At 38.9% G+C, this 23300-nt stretch overlaps 1 protein-coding gene across 2 annotated transcripts; it reads left to right on the forward strand.

Moving 5' to 3' along the window:
• Positions 1–75: 75 nt before the first annotated feature.
• loxl4 (lysyl oxidase-like 4) lies at positions 76–23096 on the forward strand. 2 transcript variants are annotated; one of them, XM_087802657.1, is made up of 15 exons: positions 76–150; positions 1563–1889; positions 3485–3780; positions 3845–4059; positions 11310–11348; positions 11416–11629; positions 11706–11883; positions 15902–16056; positions 16146–16313; positions 16383–16545; positions 16608–16851; positions 18033–18148; positions 18437–18573; positions 21263–21374; positions 21447–23096. In XM_087802657.1, exons 2-15 carry the CDS (start codon positions 1577–1579, stop codon positions 21515–21517), a joined length of 2421 nt encoding a protein of 806 aa, XP_087658783.1. In that variant the 5' UTR covers positions 76–150; positions 1563–1576; the 3' UTR covers positions 21518–23096. The 2 variants fall into 2 exon arrangements, with proteins under 2 accessions (XP_087658783.1, XP_087658782.1); XM_087802656.1 differs by having other exon boundaries at positions 16146–16545.
• The last annotated feature ends 204 nt before the right edge of the window (positions 23097–23300 follow it).

Consider the following 23300-nt stretch of genomic DNA (forward strand, 5'->3'; position numbering starts at 1 on the left):
AGGAAAGGGGGAGGGAGGAGGGAGGGATGTAAGGCGAAAGGAGGGAAACGGAGAGGACTAACTAAAGACGGCATTTAGTCGACTCAAGCCTTCACTCAGTCACTTTCCCCCCGGCCAGTGACTTCCAGGACTGCAAACATCTGCTGCCAGGTGAGTAAACTCTTCACCTTCACTGCATTTTTATATGTTTCTGATATTGTAATTCCCCGTCAGTGTGCAACAGGTGTATTTATACAACATGACAAAAGTCATCCTTAGCTGTCAATCTATGATAAGACGTTTTTGTTTATTTCTTAAGATATATTATGTTTGAAATAAGATGCTGAACCATCAGAGTTCTCTTGAACAAAGTTTATTGACACTTGTTAACCTCCACTTGCTTCTGTCTGGTCTGTTCCTCTGCCCGATGATTCATGTGGACTCACACCCTGATTATACGATCACAAAGAATGCTAAACGTTTAATTTTAGCTTCAGTTGCATCACCAAGACAGACAGCTGTGATCAGTGCAGTGTTCATGTTGACAATTGTATCCTGAAACTGAAGTTATTTTTAGAAATATTCTCACTAATGGTTAAAAAAGGTGATTCGGATCCTTGTGTGATTAAAAATGGATTATTGTTTCATGAAAGACATTACTTGTTTTGTGAATTTCCATACATACTACTGTGCTGCATCTTTATTTAAAGATCTTTAAGTTTTTCATTGTTGATAGAAAGAGAACAAATAAAGTTACATTTTGTGACTTAAGTTAGTATTATACTTGTAAAATCAGCTGAAATAACAGAAACATTTTGCAAATCATCACTCTGAATAAAAGTTGTTATTGTGCAATAGCAGTAGTTATGTATGTTATTATTAAAACAAACAAACTGGTATCTCTTGGTCAAGGTGAACAACCGCCTCTACTAAGGGATACCACAAACACATTTATTTTTGGGCCTTTGGTTCACCTTGACCCTGACATAACACAGGAGGTACTGGACCGTGAGGCTTGACAGAGAGATAAAATAATAAAAACATTTATGTTCTACTGATTATTATGGTCTGAAAGGTGTTTTATTTAAAAAAGATGGTATTTTATCATAAGTACACATTAGCCTGTGACTCCTGACTTGTCAAGACTCTTGTTTCAATAAAGTTTACTCGGAAAAAAAACCTGTAGACTTGTAAAAATGAGTATATATAAACTATATATATGGAAAAAAACATCGATCTTCTGCTGACTCAGTGATATTTTAAGATACATTTTTCATGCACTTAATCTGTTTTTTGCCGGTCATGGTCTTTATTTTCAATGTTTTTATATGAAGGTCCTCAGTGTATAAATGCTCCGCTAAGGGACAACAGCTGAAGTTTTAAACTAACAGAAAAAAAAACTTTTCATATTGTGTCAAATGTTGCACATTGGACTTTCATTTTAAACGTATTATCGGTCTTGATTTGGGTTCTGGGCCTTGTGTTGGACATATTTTCCGAAGTCATCTGTTCTTACTCACTAGTTTTTATGGATAATATTCTTCATTAAAATGAATCATTTCAATGTCGCCTTCCTCCTACAGACATTTCCACCAATATGGCCTCCACCTTATGCATCAGCTGCGTCCTCCTCCCGCTCGTCTTCCTGCTCGGACCTGCTGCCGGAGAACCTCAGAGGGCGACACCATCCCAACACAGGTCGGCACGCGCTCCTGCGGCCAAAGTGAGGTTAGCTGGAAGCTTTTCGCGGCAGCCGCACGAAGGACGAGTGGAGGTGCTGCACAACAACACCTGGGGGACGGTGTGCGACGATGAGGTGGACATTAAACTGGCCAACGTGGTGTGTCGGGAGTTGGGCTTCCAGGGAGGCATCACATGGGCCCACAGCGCCAAGTATGGCGAAGGAGAAGGTGAGAACTTACTGTCTGCTGCGTGATAATGAAAATGTGAGGAAAATAAAGTGATATCATTTGCTATATCTGTGCTCAAGTATGTCTACAATGAATGTTTCAGTCATTATGAGGGCCTTGAGATCATGTGAGCGATCAATGATCCAGAATCAATTTAATACCCAGATTTCTGTCTTTCTCTACTGTATACCTTTAGGTGATAGTTTATCCAAAGTACAAACTTCAAAATAATCTGAGTAATCTGTTCCTTTTCAGAGTTATAGACAAAAAATGTTTGTTCATTTTAATGTAGCGACTGGAGCTCAGTTGTCTTCATCGTCATCTTCTTCCAAAAAGACACTTAAAAAACATCCATATAGATAAAGAATAACATGCGATACAGACAGGAAGTAGCGTTTAAGTGTAGACAGAAGACTGGTTTGCACAGGAAGCGCTCACGAGTACTTCCTGTCTGTATCACATGTTATGCTTCAAACTTCTGCTACAAACAAGTTTAAAATATAGACTTGTTTAACTTTTTCTGGAACAAAATCAAACTCATGTCATGTTGAATGTTATTAAGTGTCTTTTTGGACGAAGATGAAGATGAAGACAACTGAGCTCCAGTCGCTACATTAAAATGAACAAACATTTCTGCCTATAACTTTAAAAAAGGAACAGATTACTCTGAAAATAATCCCAACCCTTAGTCGACATGAGGGTGAGTAGAAAATGAGTGAAGTTTGAACTATTACTTTAAGAGCAAAAAAAAGGAGGATTAATTAATAAAATAAGTGAAAGTGTCACCTAATGGCACCCCCAAATAAAAAAAAATGTTAGGGGTACAGTCATCTTTCAGAGACTCAGCGAAGTAAAATGATTTCTCTGATTCACTTCAATAAATGTACAACAAGTGAGCCATCCAACAGAGGACACTGTGTTTTTGTCTGGGTTGATCTCTGGGTAAAATAGGGTTGTCTGGCGTTAAATAAGGGGTTGGAATACAGCAGAACCTAAAAATCATTCTATTCACTAGGAGTGAAGTGATATTTGTTCCTGAGGTAAAGACAATATCATGACATAAGTTCTACAGAGATGTTTCATAACTGTTTCCATGGCAGCAAACCTTCTAGGATCACCAGAACCTGCCTCTTCTTGTCTAACAACCGAGTAAGTGTGAGGCGTCTTGAAAGGGCTACCAATTAAGACATCCAAAAATAACTGACATCATAAAGCGACAAAGATATCTTGTTGTGGAATTGCAGTCTACATCTCATTAAGGCTGCCTTGAAGGCTGCTAAAGCAAATACACAGCTCCAGAGGGGCATTTGTTTGAGAATAATGACAGCATTGGTGTGCCAGGGTTGTGTAAGACTAGCTGTGGTTTATGGGCATTCTTTACTGCTACTTTTAAATCCAAATTAAAGAGAAGGTTGAGCGGATTCGAAGGAGCAACATCTATTTCACCCTGTCTTGTAAAGAGATCTGACTTGCTGTTGAGGTGCAACCCTCAAATCAAACTGATAGTAAAAGTCAATGACCAGGAGTTAAGCTCTTGTTTAAGGTGGGCTGTTAAATCAGGCAGATAAGTACAATGTTGTTGTTCTGTCCTCCAGGTCCCATATGGATGGACAACGTGCGCTGCGACGGCTCTGAGAAGTCGGTGAAAGACTGCAAGCACAACGGCTGGGGTGTGAACGACTGCAAACACTCGGAGGACCTCGGGGTGGTGTGCACGTCCGAGCGCCGGCCGGATCCGTCGGCGCTTCGAGGGCACACCACAGCAAGAGCCATCGGCAGCCCCGCGCCCCAGTGGCGGGGCGTCGTCGCCACCCGCAGGCACCCGGGGTACGGCTACAACGGGAACGCACACCCGTTCGAGATCCCGAGGATGTACCGGCATTATTACCCGGTACGGACGCGTCGTCGGTTCCCAAGACGTGTTCACGCTTTTAACGGTTGAATCTCTTTTGCAGGTCAACAGCAAGGTCAGGATAGAAGAGGTCAGGCTGAGGCCCATCCTGATGGCCACTAAGAAGAAGACGCTGATCGCGGAAGGTGTCGTGGAAGTGAAGCATGCGGGGAGATGGAGGCAGGTGTGCGACCTGGGTTGGAGTCTCAACAGCAGCAGAGTCGTGTGCGGGATGCTTGGTTTCCCCGAGGCGACGCAGCACAACGTGAAGATGTACAAGTGAGTAGAAATCTTCAGCCTCCACACAAGAACCTCAAACCATGTATGGTGAAAATGACAATTAAGACATTAAAAAAAAAACATGTGTTCTCTCAAATAGAGACACTTTTCTTTTCATTGAAATACTTACATTAAAAAACTTAAGCTTAAGGCTCCTGCCCTTGATTCGCTTTGTTTTTCTGGAGATTTATCTTGTTTACCATAACCACAACCACTCTACTGTGATTGGTCAAGCATCAAGGTTTGTCACCGTGGAGTGATCATCAATCCTGGAAGCCTCCACCTCCAAGGGACTCGTTGTATAAACAAAGCAGGCGTGATTACAGCTGGCTGCAGGAGGAGTGAAGCCATTGTTACGTCATAATGGACTCTGCTCTCGTAACCTCTCGTTCGCCAACATTTCAGACAGGGGGGGGACTTTATAAAGTAATAAGTAAAAAACATGGTCATGATGAGGAAAATTGGGTTTCTGAATTAGTTGTCCTTCAAAAAAATATGATATAAAAGGCGTTTGTTTACAAAATTATTAAGTAAAAGAAAAATAGAGAAAAGAGTCAGAAAAAAAATATCCTAATGTATCCTAACGAGTTGAACTAACATGATAAAACAACATGAACAAAATTAAGGTCTTTCATTGTGAAATATTTTAGGATCAGTTTCACACATAAGAGCCACACTGTGCTCAGCTCTTCTGTCCTGTCTTTCAAAGAAAAATGAAAAATAACTTTAAGCATTTTAATAACAAAAAGAATGAATTTTGTTATCAGTTTCAGGCTCTTTGAGTAAATACGTTTATTATCAGGCTTATCTCCTGCCTCCAGCCGCACTTCCTTATGCTCGTCTTCTCTGGCTCTGCTCGGGGATGATGATAAAAGGATCCATGTCCCCCCTCAACGGCCCTTTCTTTACACCTCTCCTGAGGCAAATTAACTCGGCACACCTCATTGCCTCTCGCTCACTCTCTCTCCCTGTCGTTCCACTGATGTTATCTTCACCTCGCTTCTCCCAGACAAACAGCCTCACTCTTACTTTTGGTGGCGGTGTAATACCCCCTTTGATTGTGCTTTAACTGACCCATCCATACCGGGGTGCTACAGGCACAGACACGGGTCTTTATGGGGTGATCTTTACTGGCAGGATCACAGCAACACATGCTCTGCGGTGTAACATGCATCAGTTTTGATTCCACACTCATGGGGAGACAGACTGCGCTCTGGTTGGTTGGTTTCGTTTGATCATCCTGGTGCATGAAGCTAGCAGACCACCACCAGGTAAACACATGAACTGAAAGCGGGGTCATGTCGCCTTGAGGACAATTGCAATGCATTTGTTAGAGTTGCAATTTTTTTTTTATTATTTCTATAAGTTAACATTTTTTAGACCTGACCCAAACCCTGAGCCAAGGTCTCAAGCCAGCAAGTTGGCACACAATTTGATAATATTTCCTTTTTGTTATATTAATAATGGTTCATTCAATATATTTAAAATAGATAGTGAAGCTTTTTTTCTGGCTGTAATAAAAAGTTACAACATGGTAGAACTGGGGAGTCGGACACAATCTAAAGGGGCCTAAATATTTTTAAAATCTATGTCGTAAGATGAACAAAAATATTGTTTACCAAATTGTCTTGAACAGGAAGTATGAGTCAGATTGTGATATTTCGATTTGTTTGTACTCCTTTACCAAATACTTCAACATCAGTCATAACGTTTGTCATAGATAATGTGTTCCTTGGCTTTATTTGAAAAACTGGGTCTTCATTGCTCAGAAGGTAGAGGGGTCGGCTTGTGGCCTGAGAAGTCGCGGGTTCAATCCCAGCTCCCTGAGCAAGACACTTTACCCTGACAGCCCGTAATGGTTGAGCTGCTGCACTGTGTTGCGGCCTACTCCCATCTGTGTTTAAATGAGTAAATTGTAGAGGTAGTATTGGGACACACTCTTAGTGTAAAGAGCTTTAGGTTCCCATAAGTAAAAGCCATTTATCATATATTTTAAAGTGAACATTTACCTTTGAATTTTGATCCAACCGTCCAACAGGCCATGGAAAATTAGTTTTCGGGCAGAATTCTGCCCCTTGTCCTTATGTTTAAACGTGTTGTCACCGGAATAATATATTAACTAGCTCAGCTCTTGAATTGTTTTGAAGAATTTAAATTCTGTAAACCTCCAGTCTTTTTATATACATCATTATTTTGATGTACGACACCTTTTTGCGGGTCGTATTTATCTAACATAGAAACAACTCACGAGGTGGAAATGGCATTTGTAAATGATCCAGTTGCAATAAAAGTTCCTGCAGCTGCCAAATACTTGTCTGATTGTTTCAAATTGGTTCAATTGTTAAAGGCGAAAATGAAAGCTTGTGCTGAAATGAAAATGACTTAAGTACTGTTAAATAACACGGGATCAACACTTGGCTTCTAAATTGGACCCGTTTGGAACGTGCTCCAGGAGAGCTGCTCATTTTAGGTGATTCACGGTTTTGCAATTTCATTCCTCTCTTGGCCAGTGTTCGTCTGACTCAACCAGCCTCACCGCAACATCTGTTCTCCGCTGAAGGTGCTGGAACTATGCTGCAGCTCCAACATTCTCAAATCATTTGAACTATCCACTCATCCTGTTGCTTTGGACTTGAATTAGAATCTTTAACCCTTGTGCTAGCTTGTTTCCCTCAAACAAATTGTCTTCGGACCTTCGGGTCACCTAGACCCTGAGATAACACCAGGGTAAATTCATTTTTATTCTCTTAGAATTATCTTAAGTTGATTCTATTAGGTTGAAATAGCTATTATAGAGAAGCATCTGGTGGAGAGAAGCCAGGTTCACCAGTCTGGAAGTTTTTTATTGGGTGGTGGTCAAAGGTCATATATCCGTGTATTCATAAAAAATTATATATATGATTTTGTTTTTCTATAACGATAAATTGTTTCAGACTGACTTAGTTTCTTCAGTCTGGATCTGTGTTCCCTTTGATGTTTACTAAGAAAAAACATATTTTTTTATCTCCTGCTCTTTTATCTATTTATTCTGCCCTGACTTTTCTATTTTTGGGGGCTTTTTTTTGGTATTTCACCATAATTTATTTTGTTGTTTTATATGTTTATTCTGATTAGAAGAGAGAAACATTTTGTATGATTAATCACAGGGAGAGTGACTGTAAATGTGTTTATTTTTTAATATATGTTTTGGTAGTATATATTTTTTAAAGACAAATCAAACTTTTGTTCTACACAATTTATCATTTATAAATAGAAAGCACTTGATTTAAAGTATTTTAAATTGGTTGTTGTCATAACGTGCAGGTACATTAAATATAAACTGTAACTGGAAAAGCTAGAAACATGTTTTTCTCTCTCTTGGCTCCGACCGGTTGTTTTGCTGAAGTCTGGCCGTGCTATATCTAAATCATACTGGTGTATCTGTTTCCATGCGTGTACCTATTTGGAACAGATGCTTTCAGTGTTTTCTCAATATGTTTTTCACTTGTCAACCCGCCCCTGCATCTCGAACACCAATAATTTACCCAGAGTAAATTTAGAATATCTGGTTTCTTCCAACCCGGATAGAACCTGAGCTCTATTGTGGTGCTGCTACGTCTTACTAGTTCTTGAAAAGGGAATGTTCGGAAGGACATATTCCTGTGGAAACATTTCCTCCTTCAGTTTTACTTGTAAGCCTCAGAAGCTCGAGCTAGGCTTGAGCAAATGTAGCCACAGACACGCCCCCTTGTTTCTGATCTTTCTCGCTCCGTTCGTGGAAATCTTGGCCGTGTCTCACTGAAGATGCTGAAATAACAGGTTGGTCAGTAGTGAGGCCCTCCAGGGCTTCTGCTGAGAGGGAAAAACACCCCCAATTACAGCCGAGGGAGAAAATGCGAGACAAGGAGGAGGAAGATAGGAGGAGGAGATGGAGTGTGCCAGAGGAAGAGTTAGATTTTTGCTTGCGCCTGTGAAATATGGCCAATTACGACTACAGTTAGCCGTGTGGGCTGCTGAGTCAGCAACTGTCTGTCTTTCACTGTCACTCCAGTGATTTGGGGACCAAAAGAGCTAATTTAATGCTTGATTATGTTTCAGCTGCATATTTTTTACGATGAAGATGAAAAGTCTGAGACTTTATGTGATGTTTTATTCGACACTTCTTTTTCTATCTGATCCCCTTCAGTGACCTCATAACTTTATTTTATTGCCGATTCTCTATACATGACAATTAATTTTAGAGATAGCTGGTGGTTTGGAACAGAGATGTAACAGAACCTCGTCTGTTTTTACTATTCATACACATAATATTAAAACCATCATTTTTTAATCCTGTTGATTCATGACCCTTCACTCACAGAGCAAAATTCTTCCTTACAATAAAAGATATAAAAGTCTGGGCTCAGTCACGCATCAGAGACTCACCGTAGACTTTCTCTTTCTCGCATGTAAGTTTGAAGAGAACCTGTTCTGTTATTAGAGTTTTTTAAAAGCAATGTTTTGTTGAGGAGAAAATGGTCACACTGACCTCGACTCCTTTGCATAGTTGGTCAAACGCATCACAAGTTTCAGGGAAGACATAATTTGAATGGAGCAGGAAACAATAATTAAAATAAATACTATTGTTTAGCGACACAGACATTCTATCATAATAAAATTCTTTAACATTAACGTTCTTTAACATTGATCTGCAATTATATAATTAAGATCTCGGAAGAAACCTCTGAAAAGAAGCAGAAATTGAAAGGAAAAATTTAAAATAAGAAGAAAATAGTTATTTAATTTCATTTTATTTGACTTTATATGCATTTTATGAAATATTTATTGGCAAACAATGATGTGCAAAACATTAAAGTTCATTTTTTACTCAAATCGACTCAGGGTTGGGATTATTTTCAGAGTAATCTGTTCCTTTTTAGAGTTAGAGACAAAAATGTTTGTTCATTTTAATGTAGCGACTGGAGCCAAATTGTCTTCGTCCAAAAAGACACTTTAAAACATCCAAATACCTCCATACTGCTCGTCTGTAACATCCATCTTGTATTAAAGCCTCAACATGAGGAATTGTTCTTGGAAAAACTTAAACAAGTAGGTTACAGACGAGCAGTATGGAGGTATTTGGATGTTTTTAAGTGTATTTTTAGACGAAGATGAAGACAAAGACAACTGAGCTCCAGTTGCTACATTAAAATGAACAAACATTTTTGTCTATAACTCTAAAAAGGAACAGATTACTCCGAAGATAATCCCAACCCTTAGGTTGAGTAGAACATGAGTGAAGTTTAAATTAAAAGGTCTCTTAAATACCATATGTGGCCACGGGCCATACTCAGTCTGTAAATAAATTCACCCATTTTCACATTCAAAAAATGAACTTTTGCCTTGATTTCTGTGTGTTGAGGTCACAAACTAGTGACAGAAAAGTTTTCCTAACAGGGAAAACGTGCCTTTGATGACTTGTTACTACTCTCTCACGAGTGCTTTTCAAGACACTATAAATAACAAAGTATTCAACTCTTCTCACACTTAACAGCTCTATATAGTGAGCACGCCTGATTCAAGCCAAGTTGTTTTATGGGATTTTCAGCCTCGTTAAAGTCGTGATATAACGCTGCTACTGTAAAACAGATGTCTGCGGATGAATTTAAGTACATTATCCCAGGGTAAAGTTTAAAGGGTCAGAAAGTTTTTGTGTATTTTGTCCATCGTAGGCGGATATTTTATTTGAGAAGGATGCGAGTTCCTTTAAAAATGAGTCAAGCCTTACACATGTTTGACTTGCTGAAAGTGTGCAGTCAGAAAGTGACTTCACGCGACTGAATCTCCAGGAGTCACAACACTGACAATGCTTCTCTTCATCCTGATGGTCACTGTATGTTTTTTTTTCAAAGTTCCTGCCGTGACTTTTTCCGGCATTTCATGGTGGAAGTACAAATATTGACCCTCCTTTCAGCCCACTCTGTGTCTTTCTACATGTTTGTTTCTATAATTGGGAGTAATGGTGAAACGAGTTTTCTGCAAAGTGTCGAAGCATGACACATGAAAAGACACACAACATATATTGTATATCCCAAAATACCCTTATGGTTTCATAAAATCAATGTACTGAGAAGTACTTATATTGTTACCTTTTTTTTGACGTGAATCTGATGGGATTTTGTAAATGCTTTGTGTAATTTCCACTTATATATATTTTTTAAACATCAGTTTTCAAGACATTCATAAAGTACTACACAATTAATCTTCAAAATGTGTTCATATCTTAGTCATGAAGAGCTTTTAATGTTTCCTTTTTTCATCGTGACCCAGTGAAAATGAATTTTTCTTGTAATGTTCAAGATTAACTACACTTGAATCATAATGTGTACATTTATTTTGAAAACATATTGTGTTGTCATATGAATGTCCTCAATTTGATGTTAAATATTTCAGTTTTTCATTTGCAAATTGACACACTTTCAGTTATATTCTTTAAGATTCACAAGGAAACAAAAAGGGCCATTAAATCACATAAAATTGTGTTAAAACCAAAACTTGTCTAAAAACAAATGTGTTTGTGGTATTCCTTGTGTTGTCTCTGGGTCAAGGTGGAGGTCGTTCACAAGGGATACCACAAACACATTGTTTTTTTCCCAGGCTGACGGGTCACCTTGAGATAAAAACAAGGGTTAAGTGCCTGCCTGAGACTCTGGCTAAGGCCTTGCCAGAGAATGTCCCAAACAACATGAACATGCAATGGATCAGCGTCAACTATATTTTGGACTAAACTATCTCCTAGATGCTGAGTCCAGAGTCCTCGTGTGTATTTTGTGGTTTCTCTACCGCATTTGCTGGAAACACAGAAGGTTTCCCTCTCCACTGGAGTCACCCGCGGTTTCAAAGCATTTTTTTTTGGTCATTTCTTAGACATGCTAGAGAACTTCTATTTGTACATGCTGTTTGTTTAAAATTCCCAGAAACGTTGTACATCAATGATGTCCAGAGGAGACTGTTTTTCTTACCTTTTTAGTGTCTTTTGCTAGCCGTAAACATGGTACAAAATATCCTGTATATTTGTGGTACTTTAAAGCTTAAGGTATACCATTTTGAGATAGCATACAATAGGCTCTTGTCCTACCTAAAAGTAGACCTGGCTCACAGTTAAATGTAGTATTTTCAGGCTATAAAAGAAGGCCTCCCTGAAAACATTGCGTGTTACCCAAAGTTAAAATTGAACACTGTTCAGCTGTTTACAACTAATATTGTTTAAAAAACATGTTTTTTGCTTTCAGGAAAATATGGGACACCAAAGTAATAGATCCAGCAACAAGGTAAAATATATGTCGGCTGCTTATTAATGAGAAATCTTCCTGAAATAACTCAATTATCATTTTCCAGACTGAGCCTCATGACGAAGAAGAAGGGATTCTGGGTAGAGAAAGTCAATTGTCTCGGCAGTGAAAACACCCTGTCGGAATGCCAAGCTCAGCTGTCGATACCCCGTAGTCCGGTGCCATGTAAAAATGGTAGGCATGCGGTGGTCAAGTGTGTTCCGGGGCCTCAGTTTGCCAGGATCTCCTCAGGAAGGCCCCAAGCTCCGTATCCAGTGGTGGTAGGAAAATCCCACATTGATCCCCATGGACCAATTTCAAGTGTCTAAACATTCTTGTTGTTTTCTCGGGGCGAAGCCAGTGCGGCTGAAGGCTGGACCCAGACTCGGTGAAGGTCGTGTGGAGGTGCTTCGCGACGGAAAGTGGGGAACAATTGTGGATCACATGTGGGACCGACCCGCAGCCAGTGTGGTGTGCAGAGAGCTGGGGTTTGGAACGGCCAAGGACGCCCTGCAGGGAGCCTTCTTTGGACAAGGTACGAGCACACGTCCAGACTTTTAGATTTAGATCGTGAAAATATTCTTATTATACATACAGGGGTGGTTTTGTCATTGATTTTTGGAAACAAGAAGGTCACAATATTTGTGTACTCCCTCTCAAAGCTGATTGAAATTGATGCCGATCAGGTTAAATGTAGCAGCTCTATAGTAAGTACCACAGCTTCTGTAATATCCATAATCGATGGGATTATTAGAAGAAAATAATCTATTAAAGGGCAACTAATGTAAAAACTAAACTCTCCTGACTCACTCACGTGTGTCAAATGTTGAAATCTTTGACCATGTTATGAAGGTATTACTTTATAAAGTTCTCCCCCGTCTAAAATCTGGGCAAACGAGAGGTTACAAGAGCCAATTATGACGTAATAATGGCTTCACTCCTTCTCCAGCCAGCTGTAATCACACTCCTCTTTGTTTATATAACGAGTCCTTTGGAAGTGAAGACTTGAGATTGATCACACCCAGTGTAACAATTATAATATGCATGTTTTTTTCAGAACATTTCTTAAATTTACTTAAATACCAAGTACCAAGTCTGGTGTACAAGCTTTGCTGACCCAGAGAGAGTTTTCTAGAAAGAGAAGATCTTTGAAATGCACATCAAAGTTACTTTAATGAAAAATTGTTTTACGAGGTTAGGTTAGAGTAGAAAAAACATTTATAAAAACTTTGTGGGCCTTTACTGTGTTTACTATGGTAAGTTAAGTAAAGTGAAAATATAACTGAACATTAAGAGTATAAAAGGAAGTTCATGAATTATTAAAGCTTCATATGTATTACACACAGATTTGATCTGGTCCATTTTCTGTCTCCTGCCTGAATATCTATATTTTATTTTGCCATGTGTTTCCTCACACACTTCATGTTCCTGCAGGAGGGCTGCACATGAAAGAGCTCGCAGCTTCTATAACTCGCCGTCCTTAAGACATCTGACTGTGACATGTAATTTCCATGTGCTTGACGGCCACATAAACACGGGTCTATACGTTTGAGGACTAAATTAGGCTCTTTTATACGTCAAGCTTTCATCTGGGAAGTATTGGCATGGAGTCTTGTTTTAATCGTAGGGTTTCATGAAGGCACCCACTGAATCTAATTTCTAAGAAATATAATAAAGATTTGATCAGGGGTTTGGACCTGTTGCAGGAAGTCGTCCGAGACAGAAAAAAAGCGAGTAAGTGAGTTTGGTTTTTCTCCTTCTTTGAGTTGAAACTTTTCGTGGAAAGAAAAACATTATAGATGCCACATTAATCTGCTTGAATGGTAGAAAAGGTTAACCACCATCCAACCCTTTATTCTATTTTCAACAAGACTATAATCAAATTCCCATCACTTTCAACAAGTTTTTATCTGTCTGTAGCTTCAATCTCTTTGTGAAGCACATAATATGGAAGTAATTGATAGTATTGATGTACTGTGATGAATGGTGTAGATAGGGCTGGGTATTAATCATACAATACTTTTTTCGATACCAATTTTATAAGATCAATTCTAACAAAAGTAAACATTACACAATCATTTTGCAGCAAAAACATTAGTTAAGATTATATTAGCTGTTTGACTAGCCAACAATGTAAACTATTAAAACAAAGCTACACTTAATAATAAATAAGTTAGTGTCATATTAATCCTTGTTTAACTTATCGTATGATTTCATTAACTTTAAAGAAGAACTAACGTAAAAACTCAACACTCTTGACTCACATGTTTCAAATGTTGAATCTTCCTCTCCAAGATGCAGTAAGTCCATCGTCATTACCATGTTTTGAACTTATTACTTTATAAAGTTCTCCCCCGTCTGAAATCTCAGCGAACGAGAGGTTACGAGAGCGAAGTCCATCATGACGTACAAATGGTCTTCACACCTCTTCCGGCCAGCTGTAATAACACCCGCTTTGTTTATACAACAAGTCTCTTGGAGGTGGAGACTTCCGGGATTGTTGACGCGCAGTGACAAATCATGATGCTTGACCAATCACAACAGAGTGGATGTGGTTATGATAAACAAGATTTCAAAAATCTCAAAATGTTCAAAACATTTACTGAACCAGGGAATAAAACAGGAGACAACAGGGAACTTGGAAACAGAAAATAAAACAAGGAGGTCAAAACACTCGCTTAACAAGGACAAACTAAAGCACTCAGGGGCAAACAGGCTAAAAATCCCCACCAGGGAATAAAAAAAACAACTACAAACCAGTGCAGGAACATCTTTGATCTGGCACACAGGTCTGGACTCAGATGGTTGAAGTAGGCTTCTTGATTACTCATGACGTCCAGCTGTTCGCCATTAGTTGACTGGGGAGGAAAACAGGAAGTGAAAGGACAAAATAAAACCAAAATAAAATCACAAAAACACAACACACAGATCTAAAATAAAAATATAGGATAATTTGATGGTTAAATTTAAATTTTTAAATATGAAAAGAATGAAATGATGATAATAACAAGATATACAAGGATGTATACATACAGGAGCTATAAGGTGTATTTTCCATTTCAATTTCCTGGCAGCAGCCTTTTGGATTTCCCAAAACAAGGTTTCAATATGTCTGTCACTCAAGGAGCCCACAATTGCTCCTTGTGGTGGTAAGCAAAGTACCCAGTGTAGGACCAAACCAGCAATCTACAAAAAACACCTTTGTAAAAACAACGTAAATGTGGGAGTTTATGACCGTCACTGCATTGTTTGGTCTGTATTTCCCGGTAAAACCGCAGGTGTTGGGATAAACTAACCTCAACATTTATGTGCTTTTTTATTGATAAAGCGATAATAAAGATGGCGTTTTGTTTTGACAACCTTTTAGACTCGCTCGTACTCAACTATATAACACTAGTGGTTACATTTGAGAGGAGAAGCTGAAAGTGGGTAATGAGTTGTGACGGATTCATGTGTAGATGGTGGCCACATTGTTTCTTTGCTCACAGAAGCATTCGACCATGAGTGAGAGCAAACGGTTCTGCCGACAGCTTCATGATCCCAACAAAGAGCTGAAAGAATACAAGACTTCAGACATGTGCTCACCTTGTTTTGTCTTCAGATAAAATTCTTTGTTTTGCTTGAAGAATTTCTGTTGAGTAGAGAATATATTTGAGATATCAGGAAATGTACAAGTCTTTCTTTGACACACGTACGTGACAACAGCTTGTCAAAGAGGGCTAGAACTTTGAACATATTTACCTTCAGAGAAATAAAAAAGCTTTGGCCAGTCTAAGGAGAAAAGTCAAACAGCATTTTCGTACACAAGGCAGTCACTTTGTCATATTTTAGTTCATGTTCAACCATTGAGCCAAGGCTGCAACCGTCATAGTCATCCTGTTTTGAAGTAAGGGAAGGAAAATATTGAGGCCAACGATATTAGTGTGTCAGTAACCCATAGAAAAAAGGACATGAACTGTGGTTGAATATTGTATTACATCAATTACAATTCATCTACTACATTTTCCCTTCCCTTGATTGACAGCACAACAACCAAACTACTTATTGTGTGTCTTTGGATTTATGTCTACTTCTTTCCTTAAAATTGACCCTATTTTGACCAGCATGTCATGACATTCTAAAAAACTGCAACTTATCTATAAAGAAACAACCTGGTCAGGAGTCGTACAGGTTTCTTGCTGGTGTAATGAGAGGAAATGAGGTCATTAAAAAGTTGCAGAAAGTGTATTACTGAGGACAAGAGGATACAGTCGACTTCGGAAGTGTTTCGAGCTGATGTTTGTGTATCGAAATGTACAGTATCGAATCATGAGCTGAATATATCAAATCTTGAAATAACCAAAACTTTTTATTAAGTTAAAAAAGTTTTTATGTTTTAGCAATCTCTTGGTCTTTGCTCAAAAACATGCATCAATAAAATCAGTGATGGATTAGAAGCGGTTTCTACCACACCAGCTAAGAGACCCCCTGACACTTGATGAATCTATTATCCATGTCATTACTAGTTTAAGCAGCTGTTTCCTGAACATTCCAATTCATTTCACCTATTCCAGGCACAGGCCCAATCCATATGAACACCGTCCAGTGCATGGGCACAGAGCGATCCATCCTGGACTGCTACTACCAGGAGGTCCAACCGTGGACTTTCAAACACAGTCAGGATGCTGCTGTTCGCTGCAACGTACCTAAGACTGGCACTGAGCGCACGGTTCGAAACTCATGTTAATACGATATTTATCCCTTTTTAGGTAGTTCATGCTCCAGCCGTCTAATCCCTGTAATCTGATTGACATACAGGTACGCTTGGCTGGCGGCAGAGTTCCATCAGAAGGTCGCGTGGAGGTGCAGATGGAGGCTGGAGGCCGTAAACGCTGGGGCTCCGTCTGTAGCGAGAGCTGGGGTATTAACGAAGCCATGGTTGTGTGTCGGCAGCTTGGTTTTGGATTTGCTGCCAGTGCACATCAGGTAATTTGGGCTCAGATGACGAATATCTATTTTTCGGTCTGTGTTGACCCAAACTTGTTTCTCTTAAAGGAGACCTGGTACTGGTCGGGTGATCCGAATGCAGCTGATGTGCTTCTAAGTGGAACCCACTGTGTCGGCACTGAGCTCTCTGTTCAACAGTGTCGTCGTAACAACCATGTCCACTGTCCACGAGGAGGTGGAACCAAGTCTGCTGGAGTCACTTGCTCAGACAGTAGGAGAACATGCCGTACTCTACCTTCTCTGTTCAGGTCTAACAAAAGCGTTTCCATCCAGCCGCTCCTGACCTGGTCCTCGACGCTCAGCTAGTTCAGGAGACAGCGTACCTAGAAGACCGACCACTCCACCTCCTGACCTGTGCCAATGAGGAAAACTGTCTTTCCTCCTCCGCCGCCAGGATGAACTGGCCCTACGGTCACCGTCGACTTTTACGATTCTCCTCCCGTATCATGAATCTCGGCAAATCCGATTTCAGACCAAAGGCAACCAGGGAGAGCTGGACATGGCACCAGTGTCACAGGTAAAGGATTTCTGTGGGTGTTTCATTTCTCTGGTTTAATCTCAATATTAGTAGAGTGAGGAAAAAGTGATACACCGATATATATACAGATTTTCACGTTTTTAACTTAAAAACTGTCTGTATATTATACAAATCTATAATCTATTTTTTTTAATTACAATTAACATGAAAATATTTATGGCATCCAGCCCTCTAGTCATTATGAGCTAAATGAGAAATGAAATCCCAGCGATGACTCAGTACAAGAGGATACAATCCTCCTGATAGCTTTTAAAGCTAATATATTTTAGCTGTTGAATCTATTCAATTAAACAACTATAAAAACAATTTCACTAAAATTCCTTCTCTCTTAAAAAAATGTTCAGAAAATGATGTAAGTATATCAAAATATACAGTATCGAAACACGTTACGGTCATATGTGGTCCTTGCTGTAATTTAGATTATTTATATTTATTTTTGCATATTTAGGTCTATATATCTCACATTAAATAGCAAACCTTTAATTTCCAATTTAATGTTTTGAAACACCTTTGTGTAATATTTAAAAAAGGGACATTTATTTAGAAAGCATGTGAAGGTATACAATTATTTACTTTTAAAACATCCAAAACGAACGGATTTCCTAGAATCTTTGGTGGAACTAAGGCGTCATATAAAGCATGAATTGCCTTCAGGTCCATACAAAAGTAATTTCAATTTCAGTTAGATGGAAGCGAGTCGTCACTCTTGGGAGAAGCGAAGTGAAGAAACACTTCTGGTCTTCAGTGCTGCTGGAGATGCTTCACAGCATGTTAGTCGTGGCCTGAAACAGTGCTGTCAGCGCTCCGGATACATTAATTCCTGCACGGCACGTGTTTGTGGAAATGACGGTTGAAGCAATCCATTTAGCGCCGCCTGCTTGTCATACAAAGGACAGGGTTGACCGGGCGATGCTCGGGTCCCACGCTGCAACAACACATCAGAGCCTCGGACGTATGTTTGAAAGCCCTCATTCACAGAGAAGGAGTAAACACCTCACACCAGCTGCCGCTAAAACAAGCGTCTATGAAAGGTGTTTCGGTGACACCCAGAATGTGCTGGAGCCGTGAGGTCATGGGACCAGCACCCATAGACCGCCAGTGTTCACCTCTTGTAAATGCACACTCTCACCTGGGCTTGTTCTCCCTTTTTTTCCTCCCAGGCACTACCACAGCATCGAGGTTTTCACACATTACGACTTGCTGACTCTGAACGGCACAAGAGTGGCGGAGGGACACAAGGCTAGCTTCTGTCTGGAGGACACCCACTGCCCCGATGGTACGCCCACCGACATCCACTTACCGTTTGGTGACAGAAAATTAACAAGCATATTTCATCTCCGCAGCCATCTCGTTCTTGAGTTTGTGGTTAATGTATTAGATCGCTGCTGCTGTTGTTTGGTCACCCTCCATTTGCTTGTTCCATCATGGATGAAATAGCTCGTGTCAACAAGAATCATATGTAATCTAATGCAACTCACGGAGCTAAAGGCTCTTAAAAAATAAGGGTGTGCCAACCATTAAATGAGGTTTGATGCTGTGACTGACAATGTGCTTATGGTTCCAGGAGTCCAAAAAAGATTCTCCTGCTACAACATGGGGGACCAGGGGATCTCGGTGGGCTGCTGGGACACGTACCGCCACGATATCGACTGTCAGTGGGTGGATGTCACAGACGTACGGCCGGGCGACTACATCTTTCAGGTGTGTAGTTTATAACCTTAATATTATCTTACACCAGTGATTCCAGACTTTTGTGTAGAGATCCAAAGGTGGTTCTTAAAATACACTTATATTTATTTAATTATAATGCTTGTGTGATTCAATCTGCTATTTTATAAAATGAAAAGTCCTTCAGAGTTTGTGTGAAATAAAACTATTATAACCTTTTTTTTTATTAAAAAAAAAAAACATTGACATTTTCACGGCTTTTATTGATTTAGCTGTTTAAATGTGCAAAATTCCGGCCAATAGATGGTAGCGGTCATTAAGTCCTCCGCAGCTAAAGGAACAATGAAATCCAGGTGATGACTGAGGATGAGAGGATACAGTCCACTTCCGTAGCTTTTAAAGATAATGTTTGGACATATTTTAGCTTTCAGTTCTATAAAATTCAATAAAAGAGAACAATCAAAAAATATCACTCAAATTCAGTGTCCCTGAAAAATGTTCTGAAAATGATCCAAGTGTATCAGAATATATAGTATCCAATTGTACCGCATCGAATCATATCTCGAGAATATATAATATAAATTTGCATCGTGGGCTAAATATATCATTTATAATTGTATCCTGAGCTGAATATAAAGTATCAAATCGTATCGTAAAATGACCTTCTCAATATGTTGCGTTATTTAACGTTTCTGTGACACTTTTATTAATCAGAAACTGGATGAATAAAGTACAACCTTAATACTCTTTGACCAGGAAAAAAAAATCCACTTTTTAAAGATGCAATTAATGTTTCTCCTTTTATTTTGTCTTGATAAAGGCATTATCCCTAATCTCTTACCATTTTACCTTTTCTTGGATTGTTTTATTTGCCTCTGCTCTGTCAGAGAACATGCTCGTCTTGTTCCAAAAGATTTCGTGAGTGGATTACAATTTACAATTTTGCCAGCTGCTCGCGGTCTCCGTGTATTTCAGTCAAACATCCTGACCTCCTTCATGGTCACAAGACCTAAACATGGTTCTCTGTCTGTCATCATTTTCACTCTGGTCAGTCAGTCAAGTCATTGCGGTTTAAACACATGAATCGGTCGTTTCCTATCATCCTTCGTCCTACATGACTCTGTGATCCCGCCAAGATATGCAGCCATGTTCAAGTCAGAGACCGACCGCAGCCGATCCTAATGTCTAGTAATTACCGCAGTAACCGACTTTCTCTGTCTCACTCCTGCTTTGTAATTACCTTCTCATTTTTTTTATTTTACTTGTTACAGATTTTGCATATTTTAAGATCAGCCGGCTTGCATTTCCAAGAAAGTTAAGATAATTACAAAGAGGGTGAAAAAAAAGATAGAATCACAGGGATGGAATTGAGATAATAAGAGACATAAATCTAAAAACAAACAGACACACATGGCAGAGTTCCCTGGTATTTCAAGATAGTTTCCTAAAATGACGCTGAAAAGGAATTTATTTTTGGCTGCGTACAAGTATTTTACGAGGCGCGCTTTTAACGGTGAAATAAGAGTCCTTGATCCCGAGCTTAACCGTGATTCAACGGTGGTGTTTAGCGAAGCCATTTCTTTGAACGGCCCAGTGCTAATGAAACACACAAATTACCGTATACTGACGACTGCCTCGATGAAGCAGCACCTCGCGCTCCCCTTCCATTAGGGTCGGCTAATTTGCCTCTGAGGAATTTCTCCTGCCCTGTTTTTTACAGCCACTTTCCAAACCAGCAACACATTTCGCCCGTGTAACATGTTCAATGCTGTAATTTACTCCGAAGACGAGACAGTTAGTAGTGACTTTTCGCGATTTTTTATGTGTGTTTAGGGTCGGTGCTGCCAGTCGCGTCTGTAACCTGTACTTAGAGTGGGTGTGTCAGTTTACAGAGCAGCTATTAGAGAAAATGACTTCTCACTGTATCACAAGACCTGATTAACTGAACGCTCGTATCAGCAGTTGCTGCGAAAACAACACGGGAAAAAAGTGCACGGCAAAGCCGGACCAGACGCAACAAACATGCTTCATGCTGAAATTATTTTGATTACAACATCGTTTCTGCTTAGATCCTTTTGAAAAAACCCACATATTGACTGTGAAATGTAATTAAAGATTTCTTAAACTTCAGACAGTGAAACTAAGTTGACCAGTTGTCTGGAAAATATCTAACATGGCACACCAGTGCTTTGATGGTGTCACCTGATCAGCTGCGCAACACATGATTGGCTGAAAGATGAAGTAGCTCAGTACTTTTTTGGTTTTGTCTGGTGACACTGTTTACAAGCATTTTATATTGAATTTAAAAGGCTGCAAACTAAAAAATATTGAATCTAGAAAATGTATTTTTGAATGAAGAATTTAGAATATCAAACTCTATTAATTTATTAAAAAAATCATTTTTTATTCAGTTATTCAAAGGAAAACAATAATAAAACAAAAACAAAATAAGTTTTTAATATAGAAATGATTGAACTCAATAGTTAAAAAAACAAACAAGTCAACCTTACAACATTTCAAAGGTTAAATTCAACAATATTCTGATGTCACTGATATACTTCAATTATAGAAAAAGAAAGAAAGAAAGCGTATCCTTTTCCAAATAAAAGAGCACCTAGTGAGGCTGCTAAGTGCTAATGCTAATTGCTAAATACTGAAAACATTTTTTCCTGTCCTGTGTTTTAAGAAATGTTCAATGTTGTGTTGCTTGGTATGACTTCAGGTGGAAGTCAACCCCTCGATGGACATGGCCGAGTCTGACTTCATGAACAACGTGATGAGATGCCGGTGCAAGTACGACGGCCACAGAGCTTTCATGTATGGATGTCACGCAGGTGAGTCTTCTTCCTTTCCTCCTCATCGTGAGTCTTTTAGATTTATTACTCACTATCATTTCTTATGTTCAGGTGATGCATACAGCGCGGAGACAGAGGACCTGTTTGAGCACGAGGGTCAGATCACCAACAACTTTGTGTAGCCGACGCACCTGCACGATGAATAGACGTTGTGCGTTCGCTGGGGTCCATCTACTATTGCGACATGTCTGTGCCAGAAACCGAAAGAGGACCAAAAGCCATGGCTTCAGTCGAGAAAATCGTCAGGAGTGGAGCTGCTGGAATGTGATTCAATATTTGTGTGACATTGACTGAAATGCTTCTTGTGTGAACGTATGTTTTTAGATCATATACAAGTAGGTCCTGGATCACAATTTAAAACCCCGCCCGAAATCAGTTTAGATAAACCATCCAGCTATCTAAATACAAATCCACCAATAATATAGTTATTTTAATATTACTTTGTTGATCATGTTTCACTGCCGTCTTTATCACTAACTTTATTATAAAACCTCATGCTTCTTCTCATTATATTTTAATGAAACAAAGCACTTTATGATTAAGGGTCAGTATTTTTTTTTTTATATATATTTTTGTAGGATAAGTTATAAGCATGTTAAAGCGATTATTAATGATAAAAGATTTCAGTAGAAAAACTAAACAAACTATAAATATCTTTGGAGTCTTAACTGCAGATAAATGTGTTATATGTGCTACATAAAAACAACAATTCTGCATAAAAAAAAGTGATGTTGCAAAGCCCTTGAAATGTCTGTTTGGCTTTAAAATAATTATCGATATGTTATATAATTATCATATTGGATCAATAGCATATTTTTCTTGAGCGATAATAAAGATCAAGATGTACATTTAACTACTTTTGTCGAGACCACATGTCGGTCTTTGCAGAGAAAAACATCTTTGTCTATGGGAAATGGGATAAAAAATATATATTTACGCTGTTTTATATGCCTGCTAAAATTAAGGGATGGCTTTTTCTGCTGAACATGTAGCCAGTGTCATACTGATGTAACGTTATATTCTTTACAACATGGAACTTGTGTTAATCCTGTCTTTTAAACTAATGATGTGTTTGATGTGTCGGGCTTATTGTTTTAGCGGTCAAACCCGTAAAGATGCTTTTCCAGTGGACACAGCTTTTTACGAGACATTGTGGGAAGCGGCAAAAAGACGGTTTTTGAAAATTGATTTAGCAGGTTTCTTTGCCGGGATTCATGGAATTACAAATCCTAACTAAAAATAGTGCTTGCATGTGTGTTCTGACTTGTTTGTTACTGTATGTGCCGCCTGTTTATTGTGGCTAGGTTTGCTTTATTTAATAATTTAAATTTGTAAATGTGACTAACATGGTGCTTATAGACAACACACTACATCTCAAGCTACATCAATGTGTTTTTCCTTTTTAATATTAATATTTAAAAGCTATTTGAGTGAATGTAGCTTTTAAGTGTGTTTCGTTGAGACGCGCGCAACCGATTTCCTCACTAGTGTATTTAAGTCCATCCACAACAATTGTCAAAAAGGTGTGCTCTCAGGGAATTTAAGAAAGAAGAAAACACGACTGTTTATCTGTGACCTTCGCTTCCTGGAACAAAAATGTTTTTTTGTTTGTTTGCAAAGTTTGAAAAAATGAAGGTCGTGTCCTCAAGGTTGTCGGGATTATGGTTGTGAGAAAGAATTACAGTTATAGAAACATTTCACTCGTTCATCATTACTGTGAATCAATAAAACTTCATCACATACTCAACTCTACATAGATCCTGTGTGTTCCTTCATTCCTTCATTTACTCACTTTAAAAATTAGTTTGGATAATCCTTTATGTTTTCCATGTTTCATTCCTTTACTGTTGCACAGAACATTTTAACAATACATTAACTGAAAGAAATGTTTTGTCTTGGTGGCTA

This window comes from Callionymus lyra, chromosome 11 (assembly GCF_982586985.1).
Source record: "Callionymus lyra chromosome 11, fCalLyr1.hap1.1, whole genome shotgun sequence".
Lineage (NCBI taxonomy): Eukaryota > Metazoa > Chordata > Actinopteri > Syngnathiformes > Callionymidae > Callionymus > Callionymus lyra.